The sequence below is a fragment of the Dendropsophus ebraccatus genome, chromosome 4 (genome assembly GCF_027789765.1).
Source record: "Dendropsophus ebraccatus isolate aDenEbr1 chromosome 4, aDenEbr1.pat, whole genome shotgun sequence".
NCBI classification, from domain to species: domain Eukaryota; kingdom Metazoa; phylum Chordata; class Amphibia; order Anura; family Hylidae; genus Dendropsophus; species Dendropsophus ebraccatus.
In genome coordinates, this window is record NC_091457.1 from 85,171,055 (window position 1) to 85,190,871 (window position 19,817).

Consider the following 19,817-nt stretch of genomic DNA (forward strand, 5'->3'; position numbering starts at 1 on the left):
TGTACACAGCACGATAACTATACATCCATGAGTGGAAACAGGTTATGCTGATGTATAGAGAAAGAGTTCTATATTTGTTATGGTCATATATGTGCAGACACAAACACTCAAGTATAATGAACACGCCCACACATGACATTGACAGTGAGTCATGAACCTATATAAGATGGGAGTTACCAAGATGGAGGTTGGTTGGATCAGGGCTGTACAGAAGGTATGAGCCCTATGTCACAAGAAGGATCCAGAGCCTTCAAGGAGAAGGTTGTGATGTAAGCGTGAGGAATCCATGATGGAAGCGTGAAGGAAGGAATGTCTCCCAGGATGCTTGAGTGAAGCAACAGCTGCCTGAAGCTCGTGACGATTTGTAAGACAAACCCTTCACTTCATAGGACTCTCATATGGACACTAGACACTAAAGACTGTAAGACGTTTCTCTGATATTCTTTTATATTCATTTCTGTAACTTCCACTACTTTTAAAGAAGAAGCAATAAATCTCCATTTTATAAAGAAACCCTCTGATGTCATCCTATTGCGGCGAGCCATAAACTACAGGTGCCAACGCCATTTTCTACAGTTGGCGTGCCAGCCATACCACGCTCCTTTAGCTTGAACAGGGGGGAAGAGTCGAGACCCCAGAGACATACGTTTCAAGCTTTCGGAACACGGAGAACCTAAGGACAGTAGGAAGGACAACGGGAATCCAGACACGTGACTGTGCTGATGATCACAAACAAGTTTGTAAGTATGGAAACTTTATCTTCTATTGGGAAATGTACTGTAGAATGTACAGTAAAGTCTAGTGATAAGCCAGATTTAAGTATAGCATGGATGCATTTGTATTCACAATGTAGTGCTATGAATAGAAACTTAGATGAAGATTTAAAATTAAGAAACATTGCACATTTGGTGAATGTTTATCATTCTTTTGTTGAACAATGTATGGATCCTAGTGTAACGACTGTAACTGATCCAAAAATAGACACAGCTACGCAGTGTAGTATTTCTGAAGAGAATGTGTCAATGGGCCATGCTGAAGACAGTTCTTTTCAGAAGAAACTTTTAAATATAAAGGAAGCCAGCTTAAAACTGAAGTTACAAGGGTACTTGATAAACCTAAGTAAGGATTTACCTGCATATGATGAAACAGTGCATGTATGCAGAAACTCAGAGCTTTTTGAGAGTTTTGCTGAGAAATTTGATCTATCAAATGAGCAAAAAAACCAATTGTTTAGACTTTGGCTACCAGTAAATATAAGTAGATGCCTAGAATTAAAAAAGTGTTTTGACAATGATGAATGGTTACATTGTGATGACGTAGGACGGTTAAGGTTACTCTGCAATGCTACAGAGGTTCTTACTTTGGACATTTTGAATAAATTAAGAATTGGCTGGAACGAATGTACTTTTACATTCATGTCTATTTACCAAAGAGCATATAAAGCAATTTGTTCTAACTTGTTCAATTTAAAAGATAACTTTATACAGAAGTTCAATTTCTTAGATCCTGTAACCAGAGTATTGGCATCTGACAAGGAATCTATTTTGGAAGCTGCCAAGGTAATCGATATCGCCAGACGGCAGGAGTGGCAGAGTAAGTCAAAGTCCCACAGAGAAATCCCACAAAAAGAGATTAAAATGTCAAAACAGCCATGCATCTCTAAAACATATTTCAATGATGAAATTTATTTAGAGAGACGTAAAAAGATTCATGTAAAACCCAAATCTTACTTTGAGACAATGTCAAAAGTAAATGATTCAGGAGTGAGTGTGACAGCTGTTCAGACACCTAAAAGTAGGGAGAGACCAAGGATACGTGATCCTCGGCCTGTCACAGAGCTGTCAAGCACAGACAGATTGGTACCAAATGGTTCCAAAACTGACATGCTTGCACTCATAAATAACAAGATCAGGAAAATGCATAAATTAGGAGAACCTCAATATTTGAGAAATGCATTTCATATAGTCAATGATTTTCTAAATCATGAAGTGTTCAGACCTGGAATAGGGATTGGCTAGATGTTTCATATGATATGTGAAAGATATTAATTACTGGTAACGGACCCGGCTTTGTACTAAGGACTTGAGTTATTTAATTACGGAATAAAAGTAGTAATTATGTATTATTAGTAATATATGAGATATTATTAATATGTATAATGCTATGCAAATTAATACATAATAAGGATAATAATAAAAATAATATTTTTTATTTTTATAGCACCAGCAGATTCCGGAGCACTTATAATCATAGTTTAGATCCTGAGAACATAGAAAGGGAATTAATGACAGTTTTAAAAGTGTAACTGGTATAGATATATACAGTGTATATGGTTTAAGCTAATAACCTTTCTCCCCCTAGGAATTCTTTTTAAATGTCAGAGGCTATAAATAAGTGTATGGGTTATTCAGAAGTCAGGAAAGATATGTATGTACAAGGATTCTGTATTGTATCTATTACCTTTCCATTTGTTATTAACTCTAGTAGTTAATTTCAGGAATCACTCCCAATGGCTAAATTCTTAAATGTATGATATGTGATTCTAATGATATTTTCTCTCATTATAGAATCTTCACAAAAAAGAGTATGAGCATTTTTGTGGTTAATGATGGAATGTAAAGTAATAGTTTTGTGTTAGCCTGCAATGCTTTTTAATGATGTAGCTAATTTGTCATAACAAAATCTGTCACTAATATAAGAGGAATTGCATTTGCTGAGATTAAACAATGTATTGTACTGTTGCATGTTATTCTCATTCAGTGCATGTATAGGCATGTGTTTGGATAAGTGATTGATGGGAACAGGAGGGCCTGGAATGTCCTTAGAGTTATAAGAGACTAATACAGATATATTTGTATACATGTTTCCTCTCTCACCCTCTCGTGTTTCATGTCTATATGTTTTCGTCTGTGAAAACAATATTTTAAAGAAAGGCCTATATTTTTCTTCAACGTGGAAGAATCGGTATATTGAGGTACAACCAATACACCAAGACTTGTTGGATCCATTAAACATCTATTTTTTAGAAGTATCCTAGGAATATACTTAAGGTTTTTATGCGCATTATTTTTTAAGAAGAGACTAAATGTGAAAATCCTCTGAGATGAATGAATGTACACATGTCAGGTATAAGTGATGTGTGACATGTGTTATAGCAGCTGCTCAGTATGTGTATGGTACCGCGCGTGTGTGTGTGATGGGATGTATCATGTTACTAAGGTAAAGTGTCTTATTTGTTAAGAAGGTTAAACATGAGGTAATATAGGAGAAATATTAATGTGCACAATATTTTAATTATCCTGAGTATCATCATAAGAACACTGATATTTATTTGATGTTTATCCAAATAATATACAAAGACACATTTTCAGAGATACATTATGGTTTAGGGGTTATATTTAATCATGTCATTATAAATATGTTATTATCAGAAGGTTAAGTTCATTCTTTAACAAATGTTGTTTCAGTTTCTTACAGGACTATTTGATGGTGTCATTTCAGTTCTTTCAGTTGAGAAGTCCAATACACAAATACAAATGTGTGAACACACAGTGTGTGCATATATCTATGAGCATATGTGTTTGATAACAGTATGAATATATACACACACATATATACACACAACTTTATGTTTCATTTGGGTATGTTTATTTTTAATGTGTTCTCATTAGAACTACGATACTACTGATGTCTGCCTCAGGTTACAAGAAGATAACTGTCTGCCAAGAATAGCAAGACATATCACATAAAATATTTCATTCACTCATACAAATATGGTGGTTATGGAAGGTCAATAATATTATATTGCGGTATTATTTATAAATATAGCAAATACATGTGGTGATAGTGTTCCAGTAAATAAAGGAAGTAGTATATAATATAAGATCATGTGAAAGCACACTGACTTTTAACGAAAACAAGGTCTATAACAATAATATTGTTTCATTGATTAGGAATGGTGTTTTTTAAAGGTAAAAACATTCAAACTATATTTTTGGTAAATTGTGGTAATGCTTCTTCACTGAATATGGTTACAATAGTCTGGACTTTTGATAGTATTATTTTTGTGACATATTCATTGAATGAAACATTATGTTATTTATTCTATCTGAATAATGTTGAAAACATCTTTGGGTATAAGCACACTAAGTCATTTCATGCTTAAGATAATTTAAAGTGATCTAACTATTGCAAGACCATATTCTATTCTTACTGAATACATACATGAACATTCTAGTAAATGAGATTTTTGAGTAAAATAGATATGGGAATAGTTAAGGTAAAATAGAGTGATATGCTATGGTACACTGTGATTATCATAGGATAGTAATAATCACCAAGTTTTTGGTGTAGGATAGGGAAGAAAAAGTAGATCTTCAATCAAGACATCAAAGCCTAGAATTTTTGTATGGATTTTTGATTTTTTTCCAGCGTTGATCAGTAGCCAGAGAAAGAGACTGAGCTGTAATCCTTATCCAAGTAAAGCACTTGAAGGGAACAGATAAATCATAGACTGTTTTACTATTCTTTTCTTTGATCAACTGGCATGCTGAGACTTCTAGTACCACAAGCTTCTAGATGGCTATTGAACTTTCTTCAGGTGATCTATCCTGGGACTATGCTAAAGTATCTTCATGATTGACATTCTTTTGTTTGTTACATTTTTAACTATGTCAAGCCAACTACAGATGCCATGACCGGAAGCAAGCCTACAAGTGAGTTTTAAAAGACTTTGTTCATTTCATTAAATCTCCTCCAGTGGTCATGATGGCAAAGGACAAAAGATGGCATATGTAAGTGATGGTTGCTGGACTATGCTTTTATCAAGTGTAAGTTATACAAGATTCTATCATCCTCAGCGAGTTGTTGGAAAAGATTGCTCCTAAAGTCTGAGAACAATGGACTTTGTGCTATAAGCTAAATCTTTATCTCCACAATCTGGATGAGAAATGACTGTGTTATGTTACAAGATGTCTGCTCTAGGTACTGACGTTACAGAGTTAAAGATGACCCTTGTAAAGACTATAGAAGTGAGATGAAATGAGGGAGTCGTTTGCACAAACAAGGGGGGTCAAGAAGTGCTAACTCTTTATGTGTTTTTTTCAGTAGCCTAGCAGGTGTCAGCTGACAGCTTCAATTCCAGAGAGACAAAGACTCAATGACTCTTTACCATGCAAAGGAAAAGAGATGGATTATTGTATGAGGGATAATATTAAGACATTCATTTTGTTGTTTACTTTTTCAGCGAAGGAATTATTTTTCAAAAGACTTTGCCAATCTTATTTTGATTAATTAACAACAAAGGGATGTATAACCTAAAGACTTTGCTACACCAAGAAGAATAAAGTCATCTGAACTACCAGGTTTCCATGGATCCAGATGAAGACAAGAAGATACATTTTTTAGACTAGGCCTAGCTAGAATTCTATCTTTTTATAAAATCAAATCACAGTTTCTCATAACATAATAATTTAAATGCTACAAATATATTATGGGTAAAGTGATAATTTCCATAGACTTGTTATTAAAGTGATAGACGTTGTCTGTGTGTTTATAAGAAGAATGAAGAAAGAAGATTCCGTGATCTCTAATGTATAAAAGGTATTGTTCATTGGAAAGTCTTGATACATTGAGGAGTCAATACAATGTATTTCATCCTCAAGAGGGGGAAATGTTAAATATGATGTGTTTTACAATGAACAATATCTTGGTATAATATAATGTAAGTCATATATATACTGCTGACCTCACCATAATAGCACAACACTATTCACTGTATAAAGTAATTGTAATACTGACATCATAATATCATATTCTATACTAAGGAGACGTGTATAAGTTGGAAATAGATACATAAGTGTACACAGCACTATTCACGGATCCATGACTATGTAGGGTGTTAAGGCTGTACACAGCACGATAACTATACATCCATGAGTGGAAACAGGTTATGCTGATGTATAGAGAAAGAGTTCTATATTTGTTATGGTCATATATGTGCAGACACAAACACTCAAGTATAATGAACACGCCCACACATGACATTGACAGTGAGTCATGAACCTATATAAGATGGGAGTTACCAAGATGGAGGTTGGTTGGATCAGGGCTGTACAGAAGGTATGAGCCCTATGTCACAAGAAGGATCCAGAGCCTTCAAGGAGAAGGTTGTGATGTAAGCGTGAGGAATCCATGATGGAAGCGTGAAGGAAGGAATGTCTCCCAGGATGCTTGAGTGAAGCAACAGCTGCCTGAAGCTCGTGACGATTTGTAAGACAAACCCTTCACTTCATAGGACTCTCATATGGACACTAGACACTAAAGACTGTAAGACGTTTCTCTGATATTCTTTTATATTCATTTCTGTAACTTCCACTACTTTTAAAGAAGAAGCAATAAATCTCCATTTTATAAAGAAACCCTCTGATGTCATCCTATTGCGGCGAGCCATAAACTACAGGTGCCAACGCCATTTTCTACAGATACCAGGGGAGTTATTTATCACACTGGCTCAGCAGCTTCTTCCTAATGTCCTACATGATCCTGGGGCAATTTGTGCGGGGAAAAGGAAAGATATAAAGCAGCTTCTCCTGTGTATGCAATGGATGCAGCCAGTCTCCAGCCTCCATGTCCTGAACAACTCACAACTAGACTACATGGAGCAGGTGGTCTTTTAGTTTCAAACTAAATATTCACCATACACACAGAAACACTGCTAACAATGCCAGATACCTGTAATATAGAGGTCAGCCATAGTACTATAGAGGGGGGGGTCACATATAGTGATATAGAGGGGTCAGCCATAGTGATATAGAGGTGTCACTGTGGGTGTGGGGGCACGCCATAGCACACACACACACAACCTGCTGAAGCCGTAGCATACACACACAGCCTGCTGCAGCCATAGCATACACGCACAGCCTGCTGCAGCCATAGCATACACGCACAGCCTGCTGCAGCCATAGCATACACGCACAGCCTGCTGCAGCCATAGCATACACGCACAGCCTGCTGCAGCCATAGCATACACACACAGCCTGCTGCAGCCATAGCATACACACACAGCCTGCTGCAGCCATAGCATACACACACAGCCTGCTGCAGCCATAGCATACACACACAGCCTGCTGCAGCCATAGCATACACACACAGCCTGCTGCAGCCATAGCATACACACACAGCCTGCTGCAGCCATAGCATACACACACAGCCTGCTGCAGCCATAGCATACACACACAGCCTGCTGCAGCCATAGCATACACACACAGCCTGCTGCAGCCATAGCATACACACACAGCCTGCTGCAGCCATAGCATACACACACAGCCTGCTGCAGCCATAGCATACACACACAGCCTGCTGCAGCCATAGCATACACACACAGCCTGCTGCAGCCATAGCACACACACACAGCCTGCTGCAGCCATAGCACACACACAGCCTGCTGCAGCCATAGCACACACACAGCCTGCTGCAGCCATAGCGCGCACACACACACACACAGCCTGCTGTAGCAATAGCACACACACACACAGCCTGCTGCAGCCATAGCACACATACACACAGCCTGCTGCAGCCATAGCACACATACACACAGCCTGCTGCAGCCATAGCAGACACACACAGCCTGCTGCAGCCATAGTACATACACACACATACACAGCCTGCTGCAGCCATAGCACACATACACACAGCCTGCTGCAGCCATAGCATACACACACAGCCTGCTGCAGCCATAGTACATACACACACACAGCCTGCTGCAGCCATAGCATACACACACAGCCTGCTGCAGCCATGGCATACACAGACACACAGCCTGCTGCAGCCATAGCTTGCGCACAAACACACACCCTGCTGAAGCCATAGCATACACACACAAAGCCTGCTGCAGCCATATAACACTAAAGAAAAACACCACAATGAGGACAGAGATTACTGCTACAATACTTATGGCTTCTCCCCCTCTATATTACACAGGATAGCTCCATATTACACTGCTGCTTATATACAGTCATCCAGCATCCAGGAAGAGAACAGCACAGATCTCCCCCCACACAATGGACCCTACCAGCTCAGAAACAAGCTGCCAAATAGTGACTGACAACTTTTCCCTGACCACCCTTATCTAATAGGGCCAGTGTTCTATTTCAATGTTGCTCATAATATGTATTGATGAGCAAAATTCATATCAAATTTTTAAAGCTGGTGTCTGAGTCGGTACATTTTTTCAGACTCAGACTCCAGCCAAAACTAGCTCCGACCAGGACTCCACAGCCCTGGTGTGTATACTCCAGCTACAGAAAAAAAAAGGAATGTTTTCTTACCAATGGCTTCATTTAAAGAGATTAATTTCTGCCATGATGATTGACCGGGGATGCCTAATACCCCTGTCTCCTGTACTTCTGAAGATTTGGGCAGTTTTCCTGTAAGAGGAATAGATGGGTGTCTATGCTGCAGAGTCTGGGATGGAGAAATACCAACATTTCCATTTTGAGTCTGCTTTCCAGGGTTTCCGTTTTCATAGTAGGCATACTCTTTGACAACAAGATCATCATTGACGCAAATCTTTGAACAAACACACAGATGAAACAGATGATTACAGGTTTTGGTTTATGAAAGGTAAATTTCTATTCAGTACTGCTGTGTGTCTCACTGTAACGCCTTACCACCGAATCTGTAGTAGTAACATAAAGGTATACACCCATGCAGTTGTTCTCCACTGAGCAAAGCTGAGCTTCTATCTTGAGGGATTCTAGAACAAAAATACTTGATGAACATACAACTGTCACATGTTCTGTTTTTCCATACATAGGTGCCGGAGTTATCAAAGCGACTAAGGCTGACTGATAAATCTAACACATTTTAAAGAGAATCTGTCATCTAAAATTCGCTTGCCAAACCACTGACACTGTAAGATAGGAACAAGGACACATGGTGTCTTTCATATATATGTTGCAGTGAAATAATAGAATTCAGGGATTTGATCAAATCCCGGGAAATGATGAAATGGCCAAGCCCTTCCATCATTTCCCTGAAAAAAAGCAGTGATTTGATCAAATCACTGACCCCTTTCAGGGAAATGATGGAATGAATGAGTCAGGAGTCGCCCGGCTCTATATTTATTATAGTCACTGTCATATTTTTTTTTTCTTCAGAAATCAATCGTCCAGGCGATTTTAAGAAAGTTTGTAATTGGGTTTATTAGCCAAATATGCCATTATCTGCATTTAAAAAGCCTTTTCCAGGTCCCCCCCCCCCCCTCCTCTCCTCTTCCATCCACTGCAAAAATCTGAAAATTGTGACTTGTTGCAATCTGTCACACTCTGTCTGTTCCTATAGAGAGGGGAGGGGGAGGAGGAAGGAGGGAGTTAGCTATTACAAGCACAAGCTGGGTGACAGCTGTAATCAGCGCTCAGAGAGGTCAGTGGTGACTGTCAGAGGAGATAAAGGGTGAGGTATTTGTAGATTTAACTCTTTGTTGCCCTGTTTTGGTCTTTAATTTAGCTCTCTCCATATGAGAACAATGAAGACAGGAGGGAGAGCTTCAAACTGCTTTTTCATGATTAAAATGCATTGTACTAATGATTTCTTCCCAAAAAAATTTCATGACAGTGACACTTTAAGTAACACGACAACCAGACCGAAGGCGGACAGGGGAGCAGAGCGGGAAGCAAGAGGCAGCATCACACAGCACACGGGACCAGTGGAGGACCTTTAAAGTGACTCTTTACCCACAATCTGACCCCCCCCAAACTGCTTGTAGCTTCAGATAGCTGCTTTTAATCCAAAATCTGTCCTGGGGTCCGTTTGGCATTAATTGTCCTAAAAAACTATTTTTAAACTTGCAGCCCTGTGCCCAATGGCCAGAGCTTATATTATTTATGCATTAGGGTGGCACACCCTCTCTGTCCCTCCTCCCCGCCGCCCTCATCATTAGGAATGCTCCAGGCAGATTGTCTCCTATTCATCACCTGTGTCAGCCCGACACATGGGCTGGATCGTTAAGACACCTGTGCAACGTTCAGACAGGAGAAAATGTTGCAGTGGCATTCCTAATGATGAAGAGGGTGGGGAGGAGAGACAGAGTGCAAAGTTAGGGCACAGATTCTGTAAGCCACGGCCTTTTGACTCAGGGCTGCAAGTTAAAAGTATTTTGTTAGGACAATAACTGTGTCACCTGCCGAATGGACCCCAAGACAGATCTTGAATTAAAAGCAGCTATCCGAAGGTACAAGTGGTTTGGGGTACGCAAATCGTAGGTACAGAGTCAATTCAGCCATCCATTCTGTTCTAAGTTTAGGTCTTTTTTTTTTTGCTTACAAATTTTTGGTGCTTTTGCGGCACATGGCAATTATTCAACTTAGGTCATGCCTCTTCTACTCATGCCATGCCTGCTTGCCAATTAAAGGGGAACTATCAGCAGGTTAGAGAACGCTAACCTGCTTATAGTTCTCTAGTGAGCATGGGGTGCTGAGAATGAAGGTGTGTCTCTTATCTTCATCCTCGGCAACATTCCCATACGGTTTATTCTGAAATTCTCTTCCCGGTAGGCAGTTAGGAGCACTGGGTAGGGAGGTGATACTGCCTAGGGGTATATCAGCAGATTATATTTGTCTAATCTGCTGACAGTTCCCCTTTAAAGTGCAGTTTCTGCTTTTTTTGTGGTCTTGAAATAATTTGTCTTAAAAAGAGTACTCCGGGCTGGGGTTATTTTTATTGTATGGCTGGGGAAGGGGTGGAAATAGGGGTCCCGCCTCGGCCACTGAATGGCTGAGCTGCCTTGAGACGTCACATGTCAAGCCGCAGCTCAAACCAGGAAACGGCAGCGGGACAGGAGAATAGGGCGGCGCAATCCAGGACTTGGCGCTGGAACCGGGGAAGTGAACGGCGGCCTCTATTTCCACCCCTTCTCCAGCCATACAATATAAATAACCTCAGCACGAAGTACCCCTTTAATTGTCACATGCTACAATTCTGGTGCAAAATTCTTCCTCATCAGCATTGGGAAACCTGCCTCAATGACTCAGATATCATCTCCAGATCAGATACCAACAATTTGTGCTGATCGTTAACTCATCAATGAATGCATAAGCAATTGGGGTTCATTCAAACATCATAAGATATGTACCGTGACATTATATCCACTATCTCTTCTAAAATGACAAAACATATTTAAAAGGAATACTTGGTACGGTTTTGTTAATAAACTGCTTTAATAAAGTTAGATTACTTTCTAATACAAAAAGATTTTTAAAAGTGAATGAGAATGTTTTTCTTTATACATGAACTTTCATTGAGAAGCAGCACAGGAGGCACAGAGCTAGTTCTTATTAAAATATACAGTGCCTGGGGGGGGGGCTGCCTAACACTATTGTTATGTGGCAGTGCTTGATAAGAGCAGGAGATGGGGAATCACTAAGGCAGCCCTGCAGTTTCGAACACAAACGTTGGTAGCAGTAAAGCGGTCTGTGTCGCTTCTTACTGCTCATACTTAACTGACGTTTAAGTATAAAGTAGTATGCATTTATTTTAATGAAGGAATATTACAAAGTAAACTTCATTAAACCAATCTATTAACAAAAAAATAAATGCTCTGCTCTGACACATCAATAATTATCAGATATAGATTCTAACACTAATTCAAGATAAATCTTTTATACTTCATGAGCATAGATTCATCCAGCAGAGATTCATCCAACCATGCAAAACATCTGGGTGGACATAAACACAAAGCCCACTGAAAGCTACTATAGCTAACACATGTACTTTAGGAAAAAAATAGGCAATGCAGCAAGACACTGACAATGAACATTGGTGCCAAGCACCTTTGCGACCAAAAGAGCTTGCATACATTATATAAATAGTAAAAAAAAAAAAAAAAAAAAAAAAAAAAACACAGCACTTAATTCATTGCAGCCATCAAATTCTCTTTAATAGCGATATTTCAGCTGATTGGTTCCCTTCAAGAAACTAGAATAAGGTATTGATGACTTATCCTCACAACTTGCATCAATGTTTCTCACTGGGCAATCTTATTAACTGCTAACACCATAAAATATAACCTTACCATTAAGCAGTTGCTGGAAGTAATGTATTGCAGCTGCATCCCAACTTTTTGCTGGTCTTAAAGAAAATAAAAAGACAATTACTGAGGAATAAAAGGAACTTAATGGCACTTAATGTAATCCACACCAACTTTATTAATTAAAAAAAAATATATATCATGGAGGTGTATGTCCTCCTTGCACACATTTAATTCACACTGACCTCAACTCTGACTTGTCTTTAAAGACATTAAGGCAAAGTGATACTGGCTGAGTCTGGTGTAACTTGAATTTCTGTGCACGGGGTGGGAGTTTCTGACATTCCTCCACAGGAAACCGAATGCTGCAATCACAGAACATTACAGTCAACATTAGATAGAACATGTCGATTACTTGGTACACCATTGTATAAGTGTGCATGTATGTGCACTGTATGTTTGGTTTTCATGTTTACATAGGAGAGACTTCTTACTTTGTCTTCTTAATGGGACAGTGCAATGCATGATCCAGGAGAAAACAATCCACCAGCTCATTTTGTGCACTACAAGTGGTGGATTCCAATATAGCTCGGCACCAACTCTTTATTTTTTCATAGAAAACGACACAAAACTAAAAGATAACACAAATTTTAATGTCTACCATGAGGCCATTGATACGTGTTCAAAACGTTTGAATTCACAGAAAATTACCGTCCCAACTTCTAATGATATCGGCTTTAGCTCTTCAACATCTCTGTATACTGTGCCGTAGAGGAAATTCAACTCGCTAAACAGCTGTTCGTACTCCTCGCTGTCACATTCCTCCAAAATTTCACAGAAAAAACAGCTTGGGTCTAACACCTGAAAGGGGAGCAATATAGTGTCTAATAAGGATCGGCACAATGTCAAAACAGAAAGGCAAAAACTAGCTCACATAAGGCTACATTAACACATCAGTAAGTTTTCCTGGATGAAAATCTGGATCCTCTATATTTCATCGACAATAAAAGGGGATTTTTTTACTCACCGTAAAATCCTTTTCTCGTAGTCTTCATTGGGGGACACAGACTCCATGTGTTATAGACTGCTGCCACTAGGAGGCTGACACTAAGAAAAAACAAAACAGAAGTCTGCCCCTCCCAGCAGGCTATATCCGCCCACTGGCCCTGAGCTAATTCAGTTCGTGAAAAAGCAGTAGAAGCAGAAAACAACATCAGAACAGTCCAACATCAGAAAAATGACCTGAAACTGCAGGTCCACCAAAACTAAAAATGAAAGAAGGGGTGGGTGCTGTGTCCCCCAATGAAGACTACGAGAAAAGGATTTTACGGTGAGTAAAAAATCCCATTTTCTCGTGCGTCTTATTGCGGGACACAGACACCATGGGACGTCCAAAAGCAGTCCCTTGGGTGGGAAGAAACAGACAGCAGAGGCTAGACTGAGGAAGCCACCGCTGCCTGCAAGACCTTGCAACCCAGACTCGCATCGGCCGACGCAAAGGTGTCCACACGATAGAACCGGGAAAATGTATGGAGGGAAGTCCACGTGGTGGCCTTGCACACCTGTAGGGTCGAAGCCCTGTGGCGAATCGCCCAAGAGGCACCCACAGAACAAGTAGAGTGGGCTTGCAACTGAAAAGGAGGCACCTTACCTTTACTGCGGTAGGCCTGCGAGATGGCGTAGCGTAACCAGCGAGCCAGCGTCGCCTTGGACGCCGCCAGCCCCTTCCGGGGACCATCCGGAGTGAGGAAAAGAGAATCCAACCACCTAAGCGGTTTCGTACGGCCCAGATACACGTGCGGGCCCTGCGCAACATCCAGCCGGGGGAGAGCACGCTCTCTAGGATGCGAGGGAGCCAGGCAGAAGGAACGATGTCCTCATTGAGGTGAATAGTCGAGAGAACCCTATGGTCCTATTCCACGGGCCGAGCAGGGCCCGATCAACGATGTAAACGAGCGCCGATCTGCTAGATCGGCGCTCGTTTACTGGGCTTATTCCACGGCCCCGATGATCGTTAAGCGAGGGCTGCAGGGACATCGTTACCAATGTCCTTGCAGCCCTTGTTTCATACATTACCTGTCCGGGTGCAGGTCTTCTCCTTCTTCCTCCCGATCCTGAGCCGCAGCAGCTTCGGAGCGGCCTGTCTGAACTGACAGACCACTCAGCCAATCACTGGCCAGAACCACTGCGGCCAGTGATTGGCTGAGCGGTCTGTCAGTTCAGACAGGCCGCTCCGAAGCTGCTGCGACGCGGGACAGAGAGGAAGAAGGAGAAGACCTGCAGCCCGGACAGGTAATGTATGATGCTGCTGAAATCGTCGAAATTCCACCGTATCGATGCGCTGATAGCGAACAATGATTTTAGGTCTGAACCTTTAGGTCTGACACAATCATCGGCTGATCACTCTCTCTATTCCACGGAGTGATAATCAGCCGAATCAGGCCGATTATCGCTCTGATTCGCCCGATTATCGCTCCATGGAATAGGCCCCTTAGGCTGAAAAGAAGCCACAGGACGGAGCACCCCCTTGTCATGATGTAAAGTCAAAAAAGGGGACTTACAGGCAAGAGCTGAAACCTGGCCCTTGAGGGAACTAGGAGACAGGCCAGAGTCCAAACCTGCTTGGAGAAAGGAAAGGAGTCTAGGCAACGAGAATGAAAGAGGGGAGGCGGAGGAGTCGATACAATGACGGAGATAAGGCTTCCAACAGCAATGATAAACCCGGCCGAGGCAGTTTGCATGCCCGCAACATAGTACTGATGACGCTGTCTGAAAAAACGCGAGACCATAGGACCCAGGTTTCAATAGCCACGCCGTCAAATGTAGAGAGGCAAAATGGGGGTGGCAGATCGACCCCTGAGATCGGCGTGGTCCAGGAGGCGCCATGGGACTACGGCGGCAAGGTTGACGGCGTCCGTGTACCACGCGCATTTGGGACAGTCTGGCGCCACAAGGATCACTGGAAAGCCCTCCGCCTTGATCTTTAGCACTACCCGCAGGAGCAGCGGAAGAGGAGGAAAGAGGTACGGAAGAGCAAACCGGTGCCAAGAGATCGCCAGCGCGTCCACAGCCAGCGGCAGACAAAAGGTTGGCAGTTGGCGATTGAGGCGAGATGCCATCAGGTCGACATCCGGGGTCCCCCACCAGCAGCATATTTGAGGAAAGACCTCCACTCTCCTGGGTCCACGCGGATGCAACTGAGATAGTTGGCTAGCCAGTTTTCCACGGCTGGTATATGGACCGCAGAGAGCTGGAGCGTTGCTCTCCGCCCAGGAAAGGATCAGCGCCACTTCCTCCATTGCTTGCTGCGGGTCCCTCCTCTGTGACTAATATACAACATGGAGGTGGCATTGTCGGTCTGCACCCGCACAGAAAGACCTTGGAGTTGAGCCTGCCAATGGAGAAGGGAGAGGCGAATCGTCCAAAAGCTCTAGCACATTGATCGGGAGAAGTGCTTCCTGAGGAGACCAGGTCCCCTGCGAGGCATGACCCTGCCAGACTCCGCCCCAACCCTGCAGGCTACCATCGGTAGTCACTAGAGATGAGCGAACCGGGTTCGGGTTCGAGTCGATCCGAACCCGAACTATCCACATTTGATTAGCTGGGGCTGCTGAACTTGGATAAAGCTCTAAGGTTGTCTGGAAAATATGGATACAGCCAATGACTATATCCCATGTTTTCCTCATAGCCTTAGGGCTTTATCCAAGTTCAGCAGCCATTGCTAATCAAATGCCGAAAGTTCGGGTTCAGGTCGACTCGAGCATGCTCAAGGTTCGCTCATCTCTAGTAGTCACGATGTGCCAGCGAATGGGAAGGAATGAGCGTCCCTGGCAAATTCGTAAGGGATTGAAGCCACCACTGGAGGTCCCAAGGCGGGGAGAGATCTGTCTCACCGGGACAGCAGGAAGAGTTAAAGGGGCGAGAGTGGAACCGGGCGTAAGGAACAACCTCCATGGAAGCCATTATCTTCCCCAGAACCCGCATACAATAGCAGTTGGGAACCAGACGGTCGGCTGCAAAGGGTCCTGACGCCCAAACGCAGAGAGATCCCCTTGTCCTCCTGTAGGAAAACCCGAGTTGAACCGCATTCCTAGAAATTGGATGGACTGGGAGGGGATCAGAGACGACTTGGGACGGTGAGAAGTCAGCCGACCAGAGACAGCATGTCCAGGGTGATGTGAAGGCTCTCCAAGTTCTGGCTCCTGGACGAAGCTTTGACGAAGATGTCGTCCCGGTAGGGAGGGACTGAAACCCCGAGGCCAGACCAAAGGGGAGGGCCACAAATTGATAGTGGTCCGACCCGACCGCGAACCGGAGAAATCGCTGATGGGGGGGGGGGGGGGGAATGGGAATGTGCAGGTATGCGTCCTGGCTGTCCACCGAAGAGTGGAACTCTCCTGGTTCCAGGGATGGGACAGACGCACGTGGCGGATTAAGCGTTTGAGGTCTAGGATCGGGCACACACAGCCGTCCTTCTTTGGGACCACGAAGAAGATGGAGTAAAAACCTCTGAAGCACTGAGTAGTCGGGACGGGAATGATGACCCCCTTGTCGAGGAGGGAGAGAAGAGCCTGAGAAAAACCAGCCGCCAAAGAAGGCGAACGAGGGGCCCGAGAAAGAAAAAAAGCATTCGCGGGGGAGAGAGGAAAATTCGATTTTGTAGCCCCGTGAGACAACGTCTCGAACCCAGGCGTCCTGGACTTGATGGAGCCGAACAGAGTTGGGAGGGTGAAGACCTTCAGGATGATGCGGACTTGGAAGGGCCTGACTTGAAGGAACGGTTAGGATTGGACCGTCCTTGCCAGGTGGATCTAGTCTTGGAGAAGGCAGGACGTTTGTTCTGAGGCGCCGCCCTGTTCGAACGGGACGGCGGCAGGGTCCGAAAGGAACGAAAGGGACCTAACTTGCGACGGGCCTCTGGACGCTTAGAAGTTGTTGGGGAAGATGAGAACTCTTACCCCCTATAGCGTCAGAGATGATTTCGTCCAACTTTTTGCCGAACAAGCGACCACCAGCAAAAGGGAGACTGGTGAGGGAACGCTTGGAGGCCGGATCCGCCAGCCACTCACGTAGCCAGAGGGAACGGCGGATGGCCACAATGTTCGCCACAGTAAAGATTGAGCTATTGCCAGAGTCTAAGGAAGCAGAGCAGAGATACTGACTGGCATCCTGGATCTGTTGCGCCAGGTCCGCAAGATCCTCAGGAGGAGCACCTGACAGGATGCCCTCCATCAGTTGTTTTGCCCAAGGCGAAAACACCTATGGACACCCAGGTGGAGGCCAAGGTAGGAAGCAAGGAGGCACCATTCGCCTCGAAAGCTGACCTGGCAAAGGTCTCAACACGTCTATCCGTGGAGTCCTTGAGAGAGGCTGCATTATCTAAAGGGAGAATGGTGGATTTAGACAGCTGGGAGACGGGCGGGTCAACAGAAGGAGATCCTGACCATAGAGAAACCTTTTCCTGAGGTTTGGAAAACCGCTTGTCTGGCGATTTCCAATTTTTAGACAACATGCCATCAAACTCATTATGACTACGGAAGGAGGGACGGATGCACCTAGCGCTCCTACTGAAGATGACCTCACCGGAGGGCGGGTCCCGAGGGTCTGTAATATGAAAGGTATCACGGATTGCAGTCACCAGACTGTCTACCATGGAGGACATACGAGCTGACAGACTCTGAGTCCGAGTTTAATACGAAACCTGACGGGTCAGCTGAGGAGCGGGAGTGCCCGAGGTGAGGCAGATCCGCAAGCCGGAGCCCCAGAGGACTGAGCAGAGGAAGTGCGGAAAAATGAGGTCCGACCACGTTTAGAAGATGAGAACTGCGCCATCGGAGAGACGGAGTAGCAGAGAGAGCGTGCCCAGGCCAGGGGCGCGTTCCTCCGAGTCCTGGACTGATGTGTCATCCTGAGCAGTTGTCGGCGGAGAAACGGATCGGGAGGAGCAAGCAGCGTAGAGGGGCTGAGAATTTCCAGCGGAAGATTTGCTGTTACAGGAAGAACAGAAATAATAGGTGACAGAAGGACGCGCCAGTTGCTGGCGACAAGAAGTTTCAGGCCTTGAGTCATACATAATACAAGTATTACAACAAAAAAATGCAGGAAAAAATCTGCCCCCTAGTAAATAGGGAGCTGAGAAAGCTGACAGGATTTTTCCCCAGGGAGCAGCACTAAGGATCTGAGCTGACACTGCAAGGAAAGAGAATACATCAGAATGTAGTGTGGATACGCAGCACCAAAAAAAAAACCCCAGGAGGGGAAAGTTAGCTGCCGGGAGTGCAGCAGAGGCGAGGACCGGATGCTGTATGCTGCTCCAGGGCAGGAAGAAAGTGTAGGAGGACTGCGCGGGAGGAAGTGACGTCACGCGTGGGCGGAAGTAAGCGCGCCGTAACGTCACCACCCAAATCTCGCACACTACTGGGGGCTGGCCCGCGGCGGAATAGGCCGGAACGGGCCGAACGGGTGCCTGGCGGAGCTCCCGAGGCCATCCCCAACCCCCAGCAGGAAGCCGACCAGGACCGCAATAATAGTGAGACCGGAGGCCTCGGCCCCCGGTCCGAAAATGGACAGCACCACGAGGAAGGAGGGAGAGGGGAGAGATGGAGGATGGAAGAGGAGCAGGGGGAAAAGGAAAGGGAAGGGAAAAGAAGGGACCCATATCCAGGCCAAGAGCCCAATGGAGGAGGGAAGATATGGAAGGGAAGGGGAGCCCTCAGAAGTCTTCGGCGGCACGGTGCCACGCTGACGCGCCCAACTCTGGCAGGCTGGGCAGGCAGGGGCTGGCGGAGGGTAGTCCGCATTGCCAGAGACAGACAGCCAGGCTGATTTTTCTCATGGGCGCTGAGTTCGGCCGTAGGCGTCCGAGGGTAGACAGGCCCTTTATATTCAGGGTCTGCTCCCTGGGCGCATTGCAGGGGGGGATCAGGGGGGGGGATCTAGAATATCCACCGTGTCCATCCACGTTCAGAAACCTGTAAAGAAAAGGAGAGAAGAGATAACATAGAACACAGGCAGAACTGGTCTGGAGCTACCAGACCTGTGTCTGCCTCCTACTGACACTAAGCTAAACCTGAATTAGCTCAGTGCCAGTGGGAGGAGCAGACTTCTGTTTTGTTTTTTCTTAGTGTCAGCTTCCTAGTGGCAGCAGCCTATAACCCATGGTGTCTGTGTCCCCCATTAAGATGCTCAAGAAATCATCCGTTTTGCATCCTTATTTTGTTCCGTATTTTTATCAGTTTTTTTGCGTAGTAAAGACGTAGTGAAGAAAAAAGAGGGGATGGCAAAAATCATGTAATTTGCGGACCGCATTACAACATATCCTTTTTTTAAATTACGGATTGCGGATCCACAAAAAAAAAACTGGATGTCTGAATAGCTCCATTGAAAATAATGGGTTGTAATGGATTCCATATTTCCTGGTCCGGGAAAGCGGATAAAAAATACTGACATGTGAATGTAGCCCAAGTCTAGGCCATCCAAAGACCTAAGAAAAGACAATGAACAGTATTTGAGGCATGTATAAGTGTAGTGCTAAAAAGTTGGCCAGGCTGACAAGTATGGCACTACAGTTACCACAACCACAGTATGGCTTACCTAACAAAAACATCTGCATTTTAAGCTATAGATTACAAGATAAAGCCAAATAAACTAAAAGGCTATTACTTTTCCACAGACTTAAAGGACTGAATAGAAGAGGAAGAAGTCACCGACAGGCTTGTGTTTAGTGATGAGGCAACTTCTTACCTCAGAGAGAAGAGGGTACAGTCACCGGCCAAGTTAACCCTTTAAGGAC

General features: G+C 44.1%; 1 protein-coding gene across 5 annotated transcripts in view; it reads right to left on the bottom strand.

The window, feature by feature from the left end:
• The window catches only part of TDRD12 (tudor domain containing 12), a 181,804-nt gene that overhangs the window by 137,867 nt on the left and 24,120 nt on the right, over positions 1 to 19,817 (bottom strand). For all 5 annotated transcript variants that reach the window (XM_069966193.1, XM_069966195.1, XM_069966194.1 and 2 more), the window contains exons 3-8: positions 12,737 to 12,886; positions 12,520 to 12,656; positions 12,271 to 12,390; positions 12,071 to 12,126; positions 8,670 to 8,755; positions 8,328 to 8,568 (exon numbers count right to left, since the gene is read on the bottom strand). In XM_069966193.1, the coding sequence (XP_069822294.1) occupies positions 8,328 to 8,568; positions 8,670 to 8,755; positions 12,071 to 12,126; positions 12,271 to 12,390; positions 12,520 to 12,656; positions 12,737 to 12,886 (790 nt within the window). The remainder of the gene's footprint in view (positions 1 to 8,327; positions 8,569 to 8,669; positions 8,756 to 12,070; positions 12,127 to 12,270; positions 12,391 to 12,519; positions 12,657 to 12,736; positions 12,887 to 19,817) is intronic.